Source organism: Vombatus ursinus, unplaced genomic scaffold, assembly GCF_900497805.2.
Source record: "Vombatus ursinus unplaced genomic scaffold, bare-nosed wombat genome assembly UNPS02014793.1, whole genome shotgun sequence".
Classification (NCBI taxonomy): domain Eukaryota; kingdom Metazoa; phylum Chordata; class Mammalia; order Diprotodontia; family Vombatidae; genus Vombatus; species Vombatus ursinus.
In genome coordinates this window covers 1,621,498-1,639,908 of record NW_020954571.1, presented here as the reverse complement: position 1 = coordinate 1,639,908, position 18,411 = coordinate 1,621,498, and the positions used below count along the sequence as shown (strand labels likewise).

The following is an 18,411-nucleotide window of genomic DNA, read 5'->3' as shown; positions in this document are numbered from 1 at the left end:
CTTTGGAAATTAGTATCATCCCCATTTTACAGATGAGTTAACTGAGAAGTGATTTTCCCAATACAGTAAAGTTATCTGTGCGTAAGTCTAGAACCCAAGTATCTCCTGATCTCCAGTGTGCTGTTCTTTATCTGCTAATACACCTATAGGATGAACTGATAAAGTTAAGGCAGACTCTTGGCTACTATAGGGTTGGATAACAAAAGAGTTCCAACTAAGGTCACTACATAAATTGCTTGGATTTTAATGATAACTATTAGGGAGGCCCTATAAACTCATACTACCTTGAACACTGGTAGTTAATAGTGGATATGGGTCTTCCTGCAACTTCAGAATCAAATTATCTCATTAAATTGCTTCTCCCAGGGGCTATCAGAACCTCATAAAATGATAACTTCTTCCCTTTTATAAGTTCCGGTCCTCAGTTTTGTTCCATGCTGCTCCTAATACACTAAATATTCATCAATTCAGAATTTGGCGTTTTTTACAGGCAAGGGAAAAACTAAAATTTCCTTTGTGTTGCTTCAATAAATACATGACTTACTAAGTAAATTAACATAGGCAACAAAATTACAGCATTATAGAACCCATTTAAGGGAATGTTTCAAGCACCCATCTGATACAATTAATACATGAATACATTCCTCATCTGTTCATTAAAGCAGATCTTTTAAGAAGCTCTACCAAGATAGCTCTGGTTTCTTCATGTGTTTGAAAAGGAACAAGCTTCATTTCTGTAAAATTGAAAAAAATTCTGCAATTCAGACTTGTCAGCAGTTCAAACTGACCTTGCCGCTTGATATAGAGGGAGTTCTAGTATGCGAGGTCAAACCAGGTCAGTCTGATGAAGAAGACTGAGCAGCCCCAAGGATTGGATGTACTCCATGTGTCCTAATGTCCTCTCAAACCAGGTGCCTGACAGGTAGGAACAGTCACATTGGTTCAGAAGGGAACTGAGTCTTGTCGAATGCAGGTTAAACCACAAAAATCTTTTATTATGCACAAAACCCCAAAGGCTTTAATTACATACTTACACATATATTAATTCATTTGGCAGATCTTATTATTTATTTTTAGAGAAAACAAAATGTACCTCCAGGATTGGGAATGACCCACTTACAACACAACCAACGCAGATGTAAAAAATAAATAAGCTTAAACATTCAAGTATATGGTAATTACTAATGTTTTGCTTGTTTTTTTTTTATTATAATTCCCCCCCCCCTTTTTTTTTGGAAAGCCAGTCTCTCTAGTTCCGCTTCTTTTTTGCTTAGGTGGAGCTATGTCCTACTTTGGCCCAGACTCTTAGATTTTGTCCTTTGGTGCCTGGAAAAAGGTTCCTTTTCATTCATGGTTTGATTGCAAATAAGTCAGGCCCAGTCTTAGGTATCATCTGAACCTATTCTCTTGGGCCCAGGATAGCAGAGAGGGGAATGGATTGTCAATCAGCAAATGTGGGTTCAAACTCTATGAACTTGCTGCATGACCTTGGGCCATTTTCTTTTAATTCTTTCATTTTGGGGCCTGTCTTACCAACTTCCCAGGGCTTTTGTGACAATCAAATAACACAATGATTGTGAAATTGATGTTTTACCATCTTTATTGTTACTATATCTCTTTAGGATAACTCAGAAGCCCATCTAACCGTTCATCTAGGACCTTGAGATGAAACCAGAAAAGCAAAGACAGATACTGGACTGTCAGCTTTGTGAGAGAAAGGACTGTGCTTTCCTCTTCTGTCTCATTTTCTCATCTCCCCAAGCTTTGAATAGTAGGATGTGGCCTAAGAGATTGAAATCTGGAGGGGTAGGTGTGGGTGGAAGTGGGATGTGGTGAATTGAAATACAGCAAGGGAAATCTTGGCCCTGAGCTCCATCTCCCACAATTGCTCTAACCCAGATTTCTTATTCCCAGTGGGGAGACCCTATTTCTGGGCCACTGCCCTTTTAAGAACTACATGTCTCAGTCACTGGGAAGATCTCTGCAAGTCAGCTGAGGAAAGCCCATTCTAGCCTTTCCCAACTGATCCAGGGCAGCTAGAGCCAGTCAGCCGCTTTCTTAAAATCCTGGGTGAATTCTTGTTTTATAGAATCTCTGTGTCAAGGTAAACACTCCCGCTGGGAGCCAAGCAGTGGGAGGGGCTATTTGCAAAAAAAAAGTCCCGGAGCATAAGGAACTGGCCTTGGCCAATAACCAACTGCAGCTGTTGTTATCTCTGAGGAGCAAGTGCTGAGTTGCTGTCAAAATCCCAAACTGTCCTTTTGAAGAGCACGTGGGAAGGTTCAGGGTCACAAGTCAACTCCTCTCCCTATGACTCCAAATCATCCTCCCTCTGTTTCTACCCAACAGTTTTCCTCTTGGGATTTAGCCGGAGGGGAAGTTGACTCATTTTTTTTTTAAGTTGGTAGGATGAAGAACTTCTATGCTTACCCCGAAGTCAACCAAGGGTGAAAATTAGAATGCCCTTTAAAAACTACAGGAATTGAGACACAGAGGATGAGCACATTTCATATCCCTTCCTTGACCTTGCTGATTTAGGAAGAGTGGAGGGCCAGGGTTGCTGTGGGAGAGCTAAGTTAACTCAGCCTAAATTCACCTTCCTAGAGGATCTGGGAGCTCAGGACAGAGCGGGTGGAGATTCAATCTGCCAGCAGCCTTTTAAGCCCAAGTTCACGGTTAGTCTTCTGCGCCCCAACTAGACCTTCCAAGAGTTTGGGCAACAGATGAATATCTTTGAAAGTCAGAGGAACCCACAAACACCAGGGGTAATGGATAAACAGAGTACCAGCTGCGTTTGCATTCCTGGGCTTTGAAAACACTGCCTGGATTTATCACAGTCCAGTGTTTAAACTGGATGGATGTTGATGTGGGCTCCTTTTCCAAGCTTAAAAAAAAAATTGAAGCCAGAAGCAGCCCTTCCTCCAGCAGTGCCTTCATGTTCCACTCTTGCTTTAGGAGCTGAAGAACTAAGTCCTTACAGGTCCAGGCTACTTGGACCACTCAGCTCCACACTCCTGGGGAATAAGACTCAGGGGCAGTGGGTAAGGAAGCAGTCCTGACCAATGCTAGGACAGTGGACCCTAGCTGGTGGAAGGAGACTCATGAAGGCATCCTAATAACCTGGAAAGGCATGGTGCACTGGTCTTTGCCTCCTGCCCCCATGACTGTCACATGACACCTACCCAGGCCCTATCAATCCACATCCCACCACCCACTCTAGGGGTTTACAGTTCTATGGCTGAACTGGCAGTACTGCTAGGCTGCTGGTGGGGATGTCTCTCCTCTGTCCCCATCTTTTCCTGTCCACTATCTTGGCAATACCAATAATGCCCTGTTGGTGGGGGACCCTCTTTTTGCTGCTCTTGGCTCCTGGGGAGTTCAAATGGATGCTGGGAAAACTGACAACCACAGAGGAGATGGGAGGAAGGAGTCCAGGCTTGAAGCTGCGGACAGTCCTTTGGCTGTTGATTCAGACCTGGAATGGATGCCTGAGGGTTGCACCATCACTTAGCCAATGACCCTCAGTGGGTACACACCTAGCACGTGGACTATGAACTGGACAGAAATGTCTTCCACACCTTAGTCCTGAGGCTCCTTGGGAGAAGATTTTCGTTATGATACGGGAATCCTCTGGTGAATCTCCACTGTTGGCATGCCCAGTGGGTTCACACTTACTCAGGGACAGGAGAGGAACCTGGTGAGCTGAGGGGCACAGATGGCTCAGAGGGGGCTGATACTATATTGCACTTTGTCAGGTTTCTGGTTTCTGGTCTCGGTGGGATGGTTGGAGGTTGGGCCGAGGGGACGAGCGGCAAAAGGGGATTAGCTGGGCAGAGAGCTAGGGCCAGCTTGGCTGCTTTGTCAAGGCAGCTTCTGCCTGCCTCTTGCTACTCATATACCAGGTCAGGGAAAGCAGCAGGGACAGGGCCATCTGCACAGGGAGGGGCCCATCCTTCACCATACTTAGTCTGGGATTTTTGGGCTCAACAGGGTGAAGGAGAGGACTAGTCACTCCCTTGTAAGATTCTAGCATATGCTGTCTCCCGAGACATCTACCCTTGACCCCAGGAAATGCCCTCTGAGGCTATGGTAAGAAGAGCCAGCTGTTCACATCTATTTGGGGTTCCAGTGACTAGCCATCACCTTGTCAAGCTCAGCCATATGTCCACTGGAGTTTCTTGGCCTCTCCTGGGACAAGAGGATCTGCACATGGTTGGTGGTTTCCCCTAGTGCCTGGAGACAGGCGGAAGAAAGTAAGAAGGTCTCTCTTTCCCCAGATCCTAGGTGAGGGCTCAGGGATGCACAGGTGTGTTCCAGCTGCACCTGTCCTGGGGTGTCCTCCAATGGAGGGCCTTAGCTGGCACTGGGCCGGCATTGCTGTGGGGTATCTGACCGCATGCTGGCCGCTTCCTCCTCTTGGCCAGAGGCAAGATCCACTCGCTGCTCATCCATCCGCTTGGCCTGTACCCTCTGTATGAGGCTGAAGAAGTCTTCATCTGGCATGGTGGGGCCACGGGGCACCGTGTCAGGTGGGGCACAGCGCTGGTCATCTATTCTGGAGGACTGTACCAAAGCAAGGAAATAAAGGCACAGTTAAAGACACTCCTCACCTGGGCACACACACTTTACACTCGGGCAGGTGCTGGTAAAACTTGGGTTTTTTTTGTTTGTTTCTGGTGTCCAGGGCTCCTCTTCCTTTTGTGCCACACAGATGACTAATACTCAGTAATAACCTAATAGAATTCTCTCTGAGGCTGACCTTTAAGCACATGTATATTTATACTGAGTCATGAATGCAGAGAAAACACAGAGCAAGGTAGTGTGTGCCTCATGAATTGACCAGCTTTCCTGCCTTTCTTCTCACATGAAATATGGCAAGAACATTCACATTCCTTCCCCAGAGGTGCCTTGGATTCAAGTTGTGGGCAATCTAATATTTAACTTGATTTAATGTTTAAATATTATTCCCAGTTGAGGAAACTGAGGTAGACAAAGGTTAAGTAACTTGCCCAGGGTCACACAGCTAGTAAGTGTCTAAGGCTGGATTTGCATTCAGGTCTTTCTGACTCCAGGCCCAGTGCCCTATCCACTGTGCTACCTCTCTGCTTAATATTTAATTATTAATTAACTTAATATTTAATTTATATTCAATTTGTGGTCTTCATCAGTAGAGGAAACATCAGAAACCAATCTTGAATCATGGTTCTGGACTCCAGTGGTCACTCACTCTACTTCTCTTTTTCGCTATTATGAAGCTGGGGTCATCAAAACAAAATAAAACAAAACAAAACTACTGTACACAGTTTGGGCTGGGTTCCCCTGATAGGTTCAGGTCTTTGTTGAGCCCCATTCTCCCTATCAAAATTCACCCTTCCATTTCCCATTCCCCTTAGAAACCTTGCTCTCTGCTAGGTGACTGTCAACCAATCTGATAATAATGGCAACAACTACTAACATATGTATAGCATATACAGATTTACAAAGCCCTTTCTTTATAAGTGTAAGGTATTTTAATTATTGTAATCTGTTCTAATTAGATTGTCATTTATACAGTAGGGTTCTATGTCCCTTATCTTCTTGTGACAAAATTGCAATACTCCAAATTTTGTAGCTCAGAATGAGAAGGGCAGTCAATTCATGGACCATTGTGGGTAGCAAACAATAGGAACTGTTTTTAGACTCTAGAAGGCATAAGGGCTAGTCCTGAGCAAAATTGTGAAGTTGGCAAAGTTCATCTTTGGTACTTTCCACCTCTTGTTTTGGGACTCCTGCCATACCGATACTCCTGTCTCCTTCTTCCCCTCCCTAGCACCTACATGCCTCTCTCTCATCTCTGTCATGTCAAAATTCCTCTTGAGGAATTAATTAAATTAGTGGCTCATAATGGTGGATGGTATTACCCTTCCCCGGGGAAGTTTTACCAGGTATGCTTAAACATTTTCAACACTTAGTAAAATGAATCTCTTAATGGTGGAACTTTAGGAACCCAGATGTAGGTGGGGTGGGTCTTCCCCTCCTTTGTGTGTCCTTTAAATCACAGGGGCCAGTGAAGTTTGTTACTATTTTAAATGGATCCATCATCTTACACAATTAGGAGTACCTGGGCATTCTCAAAAACATCCTTCCACACAGTCACCAGAGGGGGTCCAGCCAATATAAACTATATTACCAGAGCTAAAACTTCCCACAAGCCACACTACCCATAATAGGGCTGTTTGAGCATGTAACGTCATAACTGGAGAGCAGCTAGACAGTGAAAGAAATAAACATCGAGAGAAGAATGGAGCCAGGGTTTCAGGAAGAGAACTCCTCATTTATCTAACCCCATTTATCCGGTTTGAGAGAGCTGCATCAGGGACAGGATTGATGGTGTTTCATCCCAGAGCCCAAACCTGACAGCTGGAGATGAGGGGCTTTGCTTGTCCTCTGGGCTTAGCTTGGCTCTCCCTAAGCATAATTTATGGACAGCTCCCGCCCTGGGGCCTCCTGCAACCTCAGCATAAATTGTCCATGATGGAAAAAGGTAGTGCTCACACTTCACTGACGTCCAAATGGCGGTGGGGCAGCCAGGTATGAGGGGGATCACCCCCAAAGCTACATGGCACACCAGACTTGAGTCCAAGGACATTCAGAGGACCAGGGTTCTAGTCCTGACTAAACTAACTTACTGCATCTATCTTAATGTGCAACTTTGACAATGAGGCAGTGTGGTTCAGTGGATGGAGTGGTGTCAAGCAAATAGAAATGGAGGCCCCTAACCCCTGCATAAGGATCCCAGGGGGCCTCATATTGACTTAGTATGATGAGGAAAATTTAAGTAGGCAGCATTTACATATGTAGATTTCATGATTCAACGCATCTGGGTTTCTTTGTTTCTAGAATTTTTTTTTCTATTTTTTTTCCTCCCCTCTTTTTTTTTTCTGAAATAAGTTTGGGCCACAGGGGTTCCTCTGTTGGCTTGCTGAAACTTGTATTTTATTAGTTTGTTTATTTTCTGTTGAAATGAATGAATTCTGTGCCTGGTGGAACATAGCCCTGCCCTCCATAATTGCCAGCTTAAGCCAGCAGACCCTGACATGTCACAATCTTTTTCAGAAAGCCAAATGTAGTAGAACCTTCCTTTCTTCCCCATTTCTTTTCCTTCTGGGTCTAAACCTATGATTCCTATCTCCGCAGCTGTTCTTTCCTGGTTTCTGCTGTTCTCCTTGCCTGGGACAGCTTTCTTCTTCCTCCCTCTCCAACTATCCGAATCCTACCTAATTGAATCACGTAAGGGGAAACACTGTGGCTTACTCATCTTTGTATCTTCTACTGCATCTAACATGGGGGCTAGGCACATAAAAGGCACTTGGGAAAATTTGCTTCTGCCCCATGAAGCCTGCCTTAACTGTTCTAACCCGCAATGATTCTTTTCCTTGAGCTCTTAGGGAAGTTTGGCAAATCATTATGGACTATCTTTATTGCTCTCTGATTATTCTAAGTACGTTAACTTTATCTTTCCTAGGGAGACTGTAAATTTCATAGGGGCAGGAATTTTAATATACCTGGAACCATTTGCTCCTCTGAGTTCCTAAAGCATTTATTGCTTCTATTTATCCTAACAGACCTTTTCGCTCTGTGGCTTTTCAGAGAACAGGCTGGGACAAGGACGTCTCTCTGTGGACTTGCTTGGACTTCGACTTGGGGTTTTTAGCACAGCCTGCCTTGTAGTCTCTCCTGTGCTCTTGGCCTGTCTTTCGAATTTTCCATGTGTGTCTCTCATCTCCCCAATGAGACTATGAGTTCTACAAGGGGAAGCATTGTGTCTCCTCCTTCTTTGTCTTCCCCAAAACATAATTTGTTGCAGAACCAAGAACACAGCAGGTGCTAGTAAATGCTTGTTGAATGGGTAACTAGCCAAGTCCCTTGCTATCTCTGGGCCTCAATTTCCTCCTCTACAAAATGATGTGGTTGGACTAGAATAAGGGATCTAACCTGGGGTTCATGAACTTTCTAAAAAATATATTTTTATAACCATATTTCAGTATACTTAGTTTCTTTTGTAACACTATGTATTTTATTTTATGCATTTAAAACCATTCTGAGAAAGGATCCATAGATCTCACTGGAGTGCCAAAGGGGTCCATGTCACACACAAAAAAGCTAAGAACACCTGAACTAGATGGTTTCTATGGTCCCTTCCAATTCTAAGTTCTTATTTTCCTGTGAGCCAGAATGGATTAATCCACGAGGGCTATGGAGATCATTTTTTCCAAACACACTGTCTGACAAGGACATTCCTTTCTCAAAGCCTCGTAAAAGTACACTTTCTTTTCTAGAAATCAGAACAATCCTGGGAAGTTAAGAATGCATGACTATCGCTCCTATAACACACTCCATATTTAAAATGAGGAAGTGGGATCAAATGACCTCTAAAATCACTTTCTGCCTTGATGGCCCATAGGATGGCAAGCCACACTACCCATAATAGGGCTGTTTCCATTTTAAGCATGTAACGTCATAATTGGAGATGGTCCATAGGATCATAGAAAGGGATTTTAAAGCTCATCTAGCCCCAATTTTTCATTTTAAATATAGTAGAACTGATGCTGAGAAGGGTAAAGACATACTCAAGGTCATGTAACTAGCAGCAAAGATACTGCCTAAATGCTGATTGATTGATTTACCTCCTATATCTTTATCTTGCCTACCCTGTTCTCTGCTTGTTCAAGATCCTCTTGCCAATGTACACTAGCTGTTGTGAATGAGTCCCTTTATCCAAGACCTATGGGATAAGAGGAAGAAGGGAGAAGTGGGGCAAAGGGTTCTTCCAGCTAGCTTCCAGGACCTCTTTACACTGCTGCATAGTACAGGGGACTGTTAGAACTGGAATTGGGGGACCCAAATATGAATCCCATGAAGCTGGTGGTGCAGTAGATTAGCGCTAGAGTCAGATCTGAGTTCAAATCTGGCCATCAGAGACTTACTAGCTGTTTGACCCCAGACAAGTAACTTAACTGCAGTTTCCTTATCTTTCAGATGAGTAAGTATTGGACTAGATCAAGGGATTCATAACCTGGAGTTCATGAACTTGCTTTTTAAATGTTTTTAAAATTATATTTCAGTATAATTGGTATTCTTTGTAGTTCTACACATTTAAAAATGTTATTCTAGAGGGCAGACCCAAGATGTCAGAGAGAAGGCAGGGACTTGCCTGAGCTCTCCCAAATTCCCCTCCAAACAACTTTAAAATAATTCTTTAAAATGAATTCTAGAGCAGCAGAACCGACAAAAGGATGGGGTGAAATAATTTTCCAGTCCAAGACAACCTAGAAGGTTGGCAGGAAAGGTCTGCTACATAGGTGCATGGAACACCCTGGCAAGCCAGCAGCAGGCCTTGGGGGTAACTGAATCAGCAGCAGTTGCTTCCAAAGCTCTCAGACCACAGACAGTAAGGGGACTGGACAACTGAGGGGTTCCTCTGCTGGCACTGGGTGCAGGACTCTGTTGCATTGCCCATATATGGACCAGGGTCACAGTCTCAGAGTAAGAAGAAGCACTAGCGCACCCGAGTTTTTGGCCATAAGGAAGCAGAGACCTGTTCATAGTTCTAGGGTGGAAAACACAGCATGTGGTCACTCATAGACCAGAGCACAGGCCAGGAGAGTAGTAAATACACCTCTCCTTAAATCATACCATCTTGGAAGAACTGAAAACTTACAAACATCCATAATTAGCTCTGACAACAGATGCACAAAAACCCTAAAACTTGGGACAGTATTCCCTCCATCCAAGGGGCAGAACCCAAACTTTAATATAAAGTGAAAAGTCAAGAAATTGGTTGGGAAAATGAGCAAACAAGAAAAAAAGAATCTGACCATTGAAAGTTACTATGGTGACAGGGAAGAGCAAAACACAAACTCAGAAGAAGACAACAAAACTGCTACAACATAAAGCCTCAAAGAAAAATGTGAACTGTCTCAGGCCCAAAAAGAATTCCTGGAAGAGCTGAAAAAGGATTTTAAAATTCAAATAAGGAGGTAGAGAAAAAATTGGGAAAAGAAATGAGTGATACAAGAAAGTAATGAAAAAAAGAGTCAACAGGAAAGGAGGCACAAAAAATACTGAAGAAAACATTTTAAAAAACCGAATAGGTCAAATGGTAAAGGACACACAAAAATTCAATGAAGAGAACTCCTTAAAAAGCAAAATTGGCCATGTGGGAAAAGATGTACAAAAATTCACTTAAGAAAAGAACTCCTTAAAAAGTAGAATTGGCCAAGTGGAAAAGGAGGTACAAAAACTCATTGAAAAACATAATTTCTTAAAAATTAGAATTGGGCAAGTGGAAGCTTATGACTCCATGAGACATCAAGAAACAATAAAACAAAATCACAAAAATGAAAAAAAAAATAGAAGAAAATGTGAAATATCTCATTGGAAAAAAGAACTGACTTGTAAAATAGATCAAGGGGAGATAACAGAAAGCCATGATCAAAGAAAGAGCCTAGACACTGTCTTTCAAGAAATTATCAAGGAAAACTGCCCTGATATTCTAGAACAAGACTGTAAAATAGAAATGGAAAAAATCCACTGATCACCCCCTGAAAGACATCTCAAAATGAAAACTCCCAGGAATATTATAGCTAAATTCCAGAGCTCCCAGATTGAGGAAAAAATATTGCTAGCAGCCTAAAAGAAACAATTCAAATGTTGTGGGGCCAGAGACAGTTAATACAAAATTTAGCAGCTTTCACGTGAAAGGACTAGAGAGCTTAAAATATGATATTCCAGGAAGCAAAGAATCTAGGGTTACAACCAAGAAATCACCTACCCAGCAAAACTGAGTATAATCCCTTGGGGGGGGGAAAAGCAGACATTCAATGAACTGGAGGACTTTCAAACATTCCTGATGAAAAGACCAAAGCTGAATAGAAAATCTGACTTTCAAATACAAGACTCAAGAGAAGCGTAAAAAAGTAAATAGTAAAGAGAAATCACAAGGAATACAATAAGACTAAACTGTTTATATTCCTACATGGGAAGATGATACTTATAATTCCTAAGAACTTTATCATTATTAGGGCAGTTAAAAGGAGTATACATAGAAAGCACAGGTGTGAATTGAATATGATGGAATGATAGCTAAAAAAATTAAATTAAGGGGTAAGAAAGAGGAATGCAGTGGGAGAAGAGGGAAGGGAGAGGTAGAATAAGGTAAATTATCTCACATAAAAGGGACATGAAAGAGTTTCTACAGTGGAGGAGAAGATGGAGGAGGCAGGGGGAGGAGAGGCACTTGAAGCTTACCCTCACTGGAAATGGCTCAAAGAGGGAATACCACACACACACAGAGTTGGGTATAGAAATCCATCTTACCATATAGGAAAGTAGGAGGGGAAAGGGGTAAGAGAAGGGGAAGGGCTGATAGAAGGGAGGGTAGGTTGGTGAAGTGCCAGTCAAAAGCAAACCACTTTTGAAGATAGGGTGACAGGAGAGAGACAGTAGGAAAAACAGGGGCGGGGAATGGGATAGAGTGAAACACACAGTAATCATAATTGTGAAAAATTTTTACAGCAAGTTGCTCTGATAAATGCCTCACTTCTCCAATATATAGAGAATGGAGTCAAATTTAAAAGAACACAAGTCTTAGCACTGGCCCTGGAGTAAGGAGGACCTGAGTTCAAATCCAGCCCCCGACACATAACACTCACTAGCTGTGTGACTCTGGACAAGTCACTTAACCTCAATTGCCTCACACATACAAAAAACAAAACAAAACCAAAAACAAAAACAAACACACACAAGGAAAAGAACACAAGTCTTTCCCCAATTGATAAATGGTCAAAGCATATGAACAGAAGGTTTTTAGATGAAGTAATCAAAGCTATCTATAGTCATATGAAAAATGCTCTAAATCACTATTATCAGAGAAATGCAAATTAAAACAATTCTGAGGTACCACTCCACACCCATCATATTGGCTAACATGACAGAAAAGGAAAATGATAAATGTTAAAGGGGATGTGGGAAAATTGAGACACTAATTCTCCGTTGGTAGAATTGTGAACTGATTCAACCATTCTGGACAGCAATTTGGAACTATGCCCAAAGGGCATATACCCTTTGAGCCAGCAATATCACTATTAGGTTTGTATCCCAAAGATTGGGGAAAAAAATGGAAAATGACCTATATGTACAAAAATATAGCAGCTCTTTTTATGGGGCAAAGAATTGGAAACTGAAGGGATGCCTATCAATTGGTAGATGGTTGAACAAGTTGTGTATGGTATATGATTATGATGGAATACTATTGTGCTATAAGAAATGATGAGCAGGTGGACTTCAGAAAAACCTGGAAGACTTACATGAACTGATGCAAAATGAAGTGAGTAGAACCAGGAAAACATTGTACACAGTAACAGCAATATTGTATGATGATCAATTGTGAATGACTTAGCTATTCTCAGCAATAAAATGATCCAAGACAATTCTGAAGAACCTATGATGGAAAATGCTATCCACCTCCAGAGAAAGAACTGATAGAGTTTGAGTGTAGATTGAAGCATACTTTTTATTTTCCTTTCTTTCTCTTTTTTTTGTTTATTTGTGGTTTTTTGTGTGTGGTTTTTTTTTTTTTTTTTGGTGAGGCAATCTAGGTTAAGTGACTTGCCCAGGATCACACAGCTGGTAAATGTCAAGTGTCTGAGGCCAGATTTGAACTCAGGTCTTCTGACTCCAGGGCCAGTGCTCTATCTACTGTGCCACCTAGCTGCCTCTTGTGGTTTTTTTTTTTTTTTTGGTAAGATGGCTAATATGGAAATATGTTTTGCATGACTGCACATGTATAACCTATATCAAATTGTCTGCCTTCTTAAGAAGGGGAGAGAAAAGGGAGGGAGGGAGGGAGAAAATTTAGAACTCAAAATTTAAAAAAAAAATAGCTAATGTTAAAGAATTGTTTTTACATGTAATTGGAAAAAACTATTAATTTAAAAATAATTAAATAAAAATGTTATTTCCAGAGGGGCAAGTACATTTTTCTGAATAGCCAAAGGGATCTATGACACAGAAAAAGTTAAGAGTCCCTGGTCTAGATATCTCTAAAGCCCTGTTTGGTTCTAAATCTATTTATTATCTTATGATCCTACCTGGCACTTGATAAGCATGTTGAAGAATTCATCTCCGGGCTCCTGAGCATCCCCCTCCCCACGAAGGTGGCCCAAGTTGTTATGGGTGATCCGAAGGCCCGGCAGGCTGCCCACACTGGCACGCTGGTCATCCAGCCGACGGCTCTGGGAGCTGGCAATGAGGTCAAAGAACTCCTCTGTCTGAGGGGAGGCCATCAAGGATGACTGAGCTGGTGGAGAGATACAACCGTAAGAAGTGAATGAAGCAGGGAAGGCTCCGCCCTGGCTGGACCCTTCCTGGAGCTTCCAACTCTAAACTTTTCTCAAGTACTTTCGTATTCTTGGCTTCACTTGGAGTCACCAGAACCTTCTGAAGTAGGCAGGGCTAAGATCACTGTCTCAATTTTACAGATTGGGAAACTGAGAAACAGAGGGGAGGAGGGGCTTATTCAAATCAGTAGAACAGATGGGTCTATGACCTAGGTTTCCTGAATCCCGGCCAAATGTTCTTTCCATTATGCCATCCAAAAAGGCTCAGTTTTAGGGAAATCTAGATAGCACAAGAATATTTGCCAAACAGGCATTATCCTATCACCCCATTGATCTCCCAGGATCAGTGCCTCTGCCACAGAGAGGGCCCAGGCAGGTGTCAGGAGTCTCACCCTGGTATCTCTCCTGAACTCGGTCAATCTTCTTGTCTCAGTCATATTGGCTCTACTCCCCACAGGAGTTTCAGAATTGGGAACCGAGGGGGCTGGGTTCAAAGGCCTCTTTGAGACAGGTACCTTCATGACCTGCTGCAGAATTTTCAAGTGTCAACTAAGGTTTCTTCAATGGTTAGTGAGGAGGGGAGGAAAAGGGCAGCAGACATAAAGTGAAGGTCATGAGTTCAATCCCAGAGTGGGCCAGTTAGCTTTATTCTGTTCTCCTCACACTCACGTGAATGCATGGACAAAGGATATTCCCTACAGCTGTTGAAATAGTGATAATTTCCCTTGCAACTGTGTGTGCAAAACCAGAGTTGCTTTTCCATCTGGGTTCACTGGGAATCTCAGCACATCTGTGTGTCCCCTGGCCCCAGCTCCTTAGCCTGTCAGAAGGTGACAGAGAGGGATGGCCTTTCTCCTCCCACACATGCTCCAGGGATATGTCTCCTGTGCCCTGATTGTAGGAGTGTGCCAGCAAGGCTGGGGGGGTAGGGAACAAGGTAATTACATGCTTTTCCCCATTATTAAGCCTAACTTTAGGATATGGGGGATGGGTTGGGGGTGGGGGAGGGATGTGATATTACTTTCAAAAAGCCCTTTGCAATTGATTTGCATGGGTTCTTTCTTTGCAAATCGAGCAGCTTTCTGTTCTGCACATACACAACCTGGTTAACAGACACCCAATGATTACAAGGAACCAGTTGTAATTATAGTCCTCTAATCAGCAAAGGGAAAAGCAAGATTGCATGATTCACCCATCTGCCTGCCCTTTCCCTAGCTCTTTAATCCCCCGTCTCAGAATCTCTGGTGCTGATGCTGCCTCCATCCACATGGATGAAAACATCTATGTTGTTGTGGTTGAGGCCAGGAGCCTTTGAATCCAGTCCCCCAGGTAAGCTTCCCAGTTTGGTCCAGTTCAAATTAGACTCACTGAGAGAAGATTCTGATATCTTTGGGGCAGAAATACTTCTGCCCAGAAATGAAATAATGGATTGAGAAACAGCCCAGATTAGTGGAATAAACAACAGACTAGAAATGAAGAAACTTGAGTTTTAGTTCTAGATCTTTCACTGAATAAATCTGTCACCTTGGCAATCCAGTTCTGGAATTTTGGCCTCTGTTTCCCCATCTGTAAAATGAGGGGTCTGATGACGCTTCAGGTCTCTGACAGCTCCAACATTCTGTAACTCTAGATCCTATGGTTCCACGACCCTAATTCCTCCCTCAGCCTGATTTCCTACTTACATATTCTTTCCTCCAGGGTGGAAGTAGGGATGTTAGCCTCAGCTGCCCCAGCTTGGCCCTCTTCCAGGGGGCAGCGTTGGTCATCCATCCGGTTGCTCTGAAACTTACTCAGTAGGTCAAAGAAACATTCCTCATCAGATGGGGCCCGTGGGATTTTCTGGAAAGAAAGGAGAGATGAAAAAAAAAGAAGGAAGAGAAGTCAAAATGGTAAAAGAGGAAGGGGAATAAATTTATATCCTGAAGAAAGCTATTCTTTCCTCCATCTCTTCGCTGTCTCTCACTTGGGCTCTAGATAGAGTCAGCTCAATGACTGGAGTATAGGCTAATGAAACCAGGCTTAGTTCTTCTTCTGTTGCTATAATCCTATGGTCCTCTTTCTGGGACAGTCAAGTACACCTCAATCTTTTCCAGAGTGACTCTCTTGTCTTTTTTGTTGTCATCGTCGTCTCTCTCAGCACTTGGAACATATTAGGACTCAAGTAGTAGGTATTCAGTAAATATCTACTGGTTAATCTATTTAGAGTTGTTTATAAATAGAACACCATTGTTCAATGTAGGGAGATAAACTGAAATAAAGATATGGCCCCTGACTTCAAGTCAGACCAGGTCATGGGTGGGTCATCACCCGAAAAGCCAATTCATTTAATTCATTGAAGATTTTATGCCAGTAGACAGCAAATAAGTGATGTGGGGAGAAGAGTGTTGGTCTTGAAGTCCCTGATGCTTTTTTTTTTTTTTTACTTCTAGGCCCAGCCCCCTACCATGTCCCCTATGCCTTTATGCTCCTCTATCCTTGTTCAGTGTTGTGGACCAAAATTGGGTTGTGGGAAGCGAAGGCAGTAATCGGTGACTGGTGTAAATCAAATCTCCCCAATAATTCAGTACCATCCTGGATGACCTCAGGAATGTGAGCTAAAGTTAATTCTTTATTTTCTTGCTTGACTCCTAAGGCAGCATAAATCTATGCATCTGTATGTTATGCCCAAAATTCATTCAAACATTTATTGAGCACCAAATGGAGGAGAAAACTCCATTGGGACAATATGCAGATAGCTCAGGCCCAGCCTTCTCAAGTCAGGCAGCCATTTATGGTCATTCAGAATCAATCAGAGTATCATACCAACATTCTTGGAAAGAGAGCTGATGGAGTACAATGTGAAGGCCAAGTTGCCTCTAACTTGTGATAAGCAGAACAAACAATTGGTTTTTCAATTGTTTTCAAGTGCCTGAAAGCAAGAAGCTTTTAAAACACTTCTTTGGTTGAGTCTGAAAAGTAAAGAAAACCAATCTGTCTAGTTCTACCTAGGTGAGGGTTTATCTTGTTTATCCTGTGCTGGACCTAAAGATTCTAAAGGTTTTGAACAGCACTATACTATTCTCTAAATTTGGTCCAGGTTTAACCAGATACTCTCAGTACATACTTCTGCATAAAGACTGTAATAGGACAAGTGATGAAAGCAGGATGGTGAAAAAGAGATCGGATAGTAATTTCCATAGTACAGAAGACTCCTTCCTTCAATAGCATTGAGAGATTGTGACTCACCCTGGGTCCCACAGTAGCAAGTGTCAGAGGCTGCCCTTGTATCCAGGCCTTCCTGGCTTGGAAGCCAACTGTCTAGCCACCATCCCGTGTTGCCTATAACAGGCTTCATAAAGGGTCTGCAAGGGGGTGTGGGTGTGGGTGGGTGGAAATTGTTCTCAGTAACTGAAGAGGAGAGTATTAAAGGGTTGAAAAAGGAAAAAAAGAAGATGGGGAATAGCCATGTGCATGCACTGTCTGTGAAATGGATACTGACTGGGATCCCCAAATCTAATGTAGGGCTCTCCCTATGTTTGATTCCTTCTCTGGCTAGCTACCCATTGCAGACAATAGAGTCCAGGGCAGAAACTATGATCCAGAGCCTTCTCCGGAGAATCTGACTGCTGGGTGCCATTCCTCTGAGGAACTACCCTTCCCCCAAACTCCTGTCCCACCGGTTACAAACATCAGACTCACTGGCACCAAATTGTAGGTTTGAAGGCTTCTGTAAGGGAGTCCTAAATGACTACTATCATATATTTAGTCTGGGCCCCCGGAAAAGCCACAGCTGCCAGCTTGACCAAACTGGACGGATCAGGGTTTTGGAGCCTCAGAAGCCAGCCCACCCTGACCACAGAGAAGCATTCCGGGGGCTCCGAAGCCCTGAGAAGAGCACTCCCTTCTCCTGCAAGTTATCTTCCTTCCTACCATCTGACGGAGCACCTTTGGGTTGTCGTTAGAATAATACTCACTCACCAGTGTGAAAAACCGTATTTTCCAAAGCTTCCCTCAAAACTCTGCTCAAATGATGTCTCCTCCGTGAGGCTTCTCTTCATCCTTCCAGCTGCTAATGCTTCTCTCCCTCCCCCACTCTCTCCAATTACTTATGATTTATTTTGCATATTTCCATATATATATTTTGTCTGCTATGTTGAAAGTAAGTTCCATGAAAGTATAGGCAGTTTCCTTTTTGCCTTTATATCTTTAGTGCCTAGCACATGGTAGTCAATTAATAAATGCTCATAGATGATGGATGAGTGTTTTGAAGGATTACTATTCCTGTTTTACAAATGAGGAAAGTAGAGTCTAGAAGGAAGAAATGACTTGTCTAAGGACATGTGGCCAGGATAGGACTAGAACCAGGGTCCTTTTCTTGTATTAGAGTTGGGAAGACCTTAGGCACTTAATAGTTGTGTGACCCTGAGTAACTTATGTCTTTCTGTGACTCACTTTCCTCATCCATAAAATGAGAGGATTGGAAATGATGGCGTCTAAGGTCTCTTTTGGGGCAGCTGGGTGGTGCAGTAGATAGAATGCTGGGTCTGGAGTCAGGAAAACTCATCTTCCTGAGTTCAAATCTGGTTTCAGACACTTACTAGCTATGTGACCCTGGGTAAGTCACTTAACTCTGTTTGCCTCAGTTTCCAAATGGCAAATCACTCCAATATCTTTGCCAAGAGAACCCCAAACAGGGTCAGAAAGAGTCAGACACAACTGAAATGAATGAGCAACAAGGTTCTTTTCAGCTCTCTATGATCTTATGATCATTACCAAAAAGACTTGCTAGGAGCTCATTACCCAGCCCCCAACCTCAGGACAAGCCAAAGAGTCAAGTCCTCAGGTTTCCCTCCTTAGCCACCTGCCCCCCACTCCAGGTGTTCCATCTAATTTAACAGAAGTAGAAAGCAATGTCTCCTGGTCTGATTCTCAGGGTCACACCACTCTGCTCCCAGTTTTGGATGCCAACACTGAGAAAATATCACTTGTTCTTCCCCTAAAATCTATATCTGGGGCAGAGGGTGGGAAAGGGAAGATGAGAGAGGAGAACAGG

General features: G+C 42.9%; 1 protein-coding gene across 2 annotated transcripts in view; it reads right to left on the bottom strand.

Moving 5' to 3' along the window:
- Positions 1-974: 974 nt before the first annotated feature.
- Positions 975-18,411, bottom strand: part of GPSM1 (G protein signaling modulator 1) — a 142,610-nt gene continuing 125,173 nt past the window's right edge. For both annotated transcript variants that reach the window (XM_027869690.1, XM_027869689.1), the window contains exons 12-14: positions 15,062-15,218; positions 13,131-13,339; positions 975-4,563 (exon numbers count right to left, since the gene is read on the bottom strand). In XM_027869690.1, coding sequence (XP_027725491.1) covers positions 4,354-4,563; positions 13,131-13,339; positions 15,062-15,218 — 576 coding nt within the window. In that variant the 3' untranslated portion in view covers positions 975-4,353. The remainder of the gene's footprint in view (positions 4,564-13,130; positions 13,340-15,061; positions 15,219-18,411) is intronic.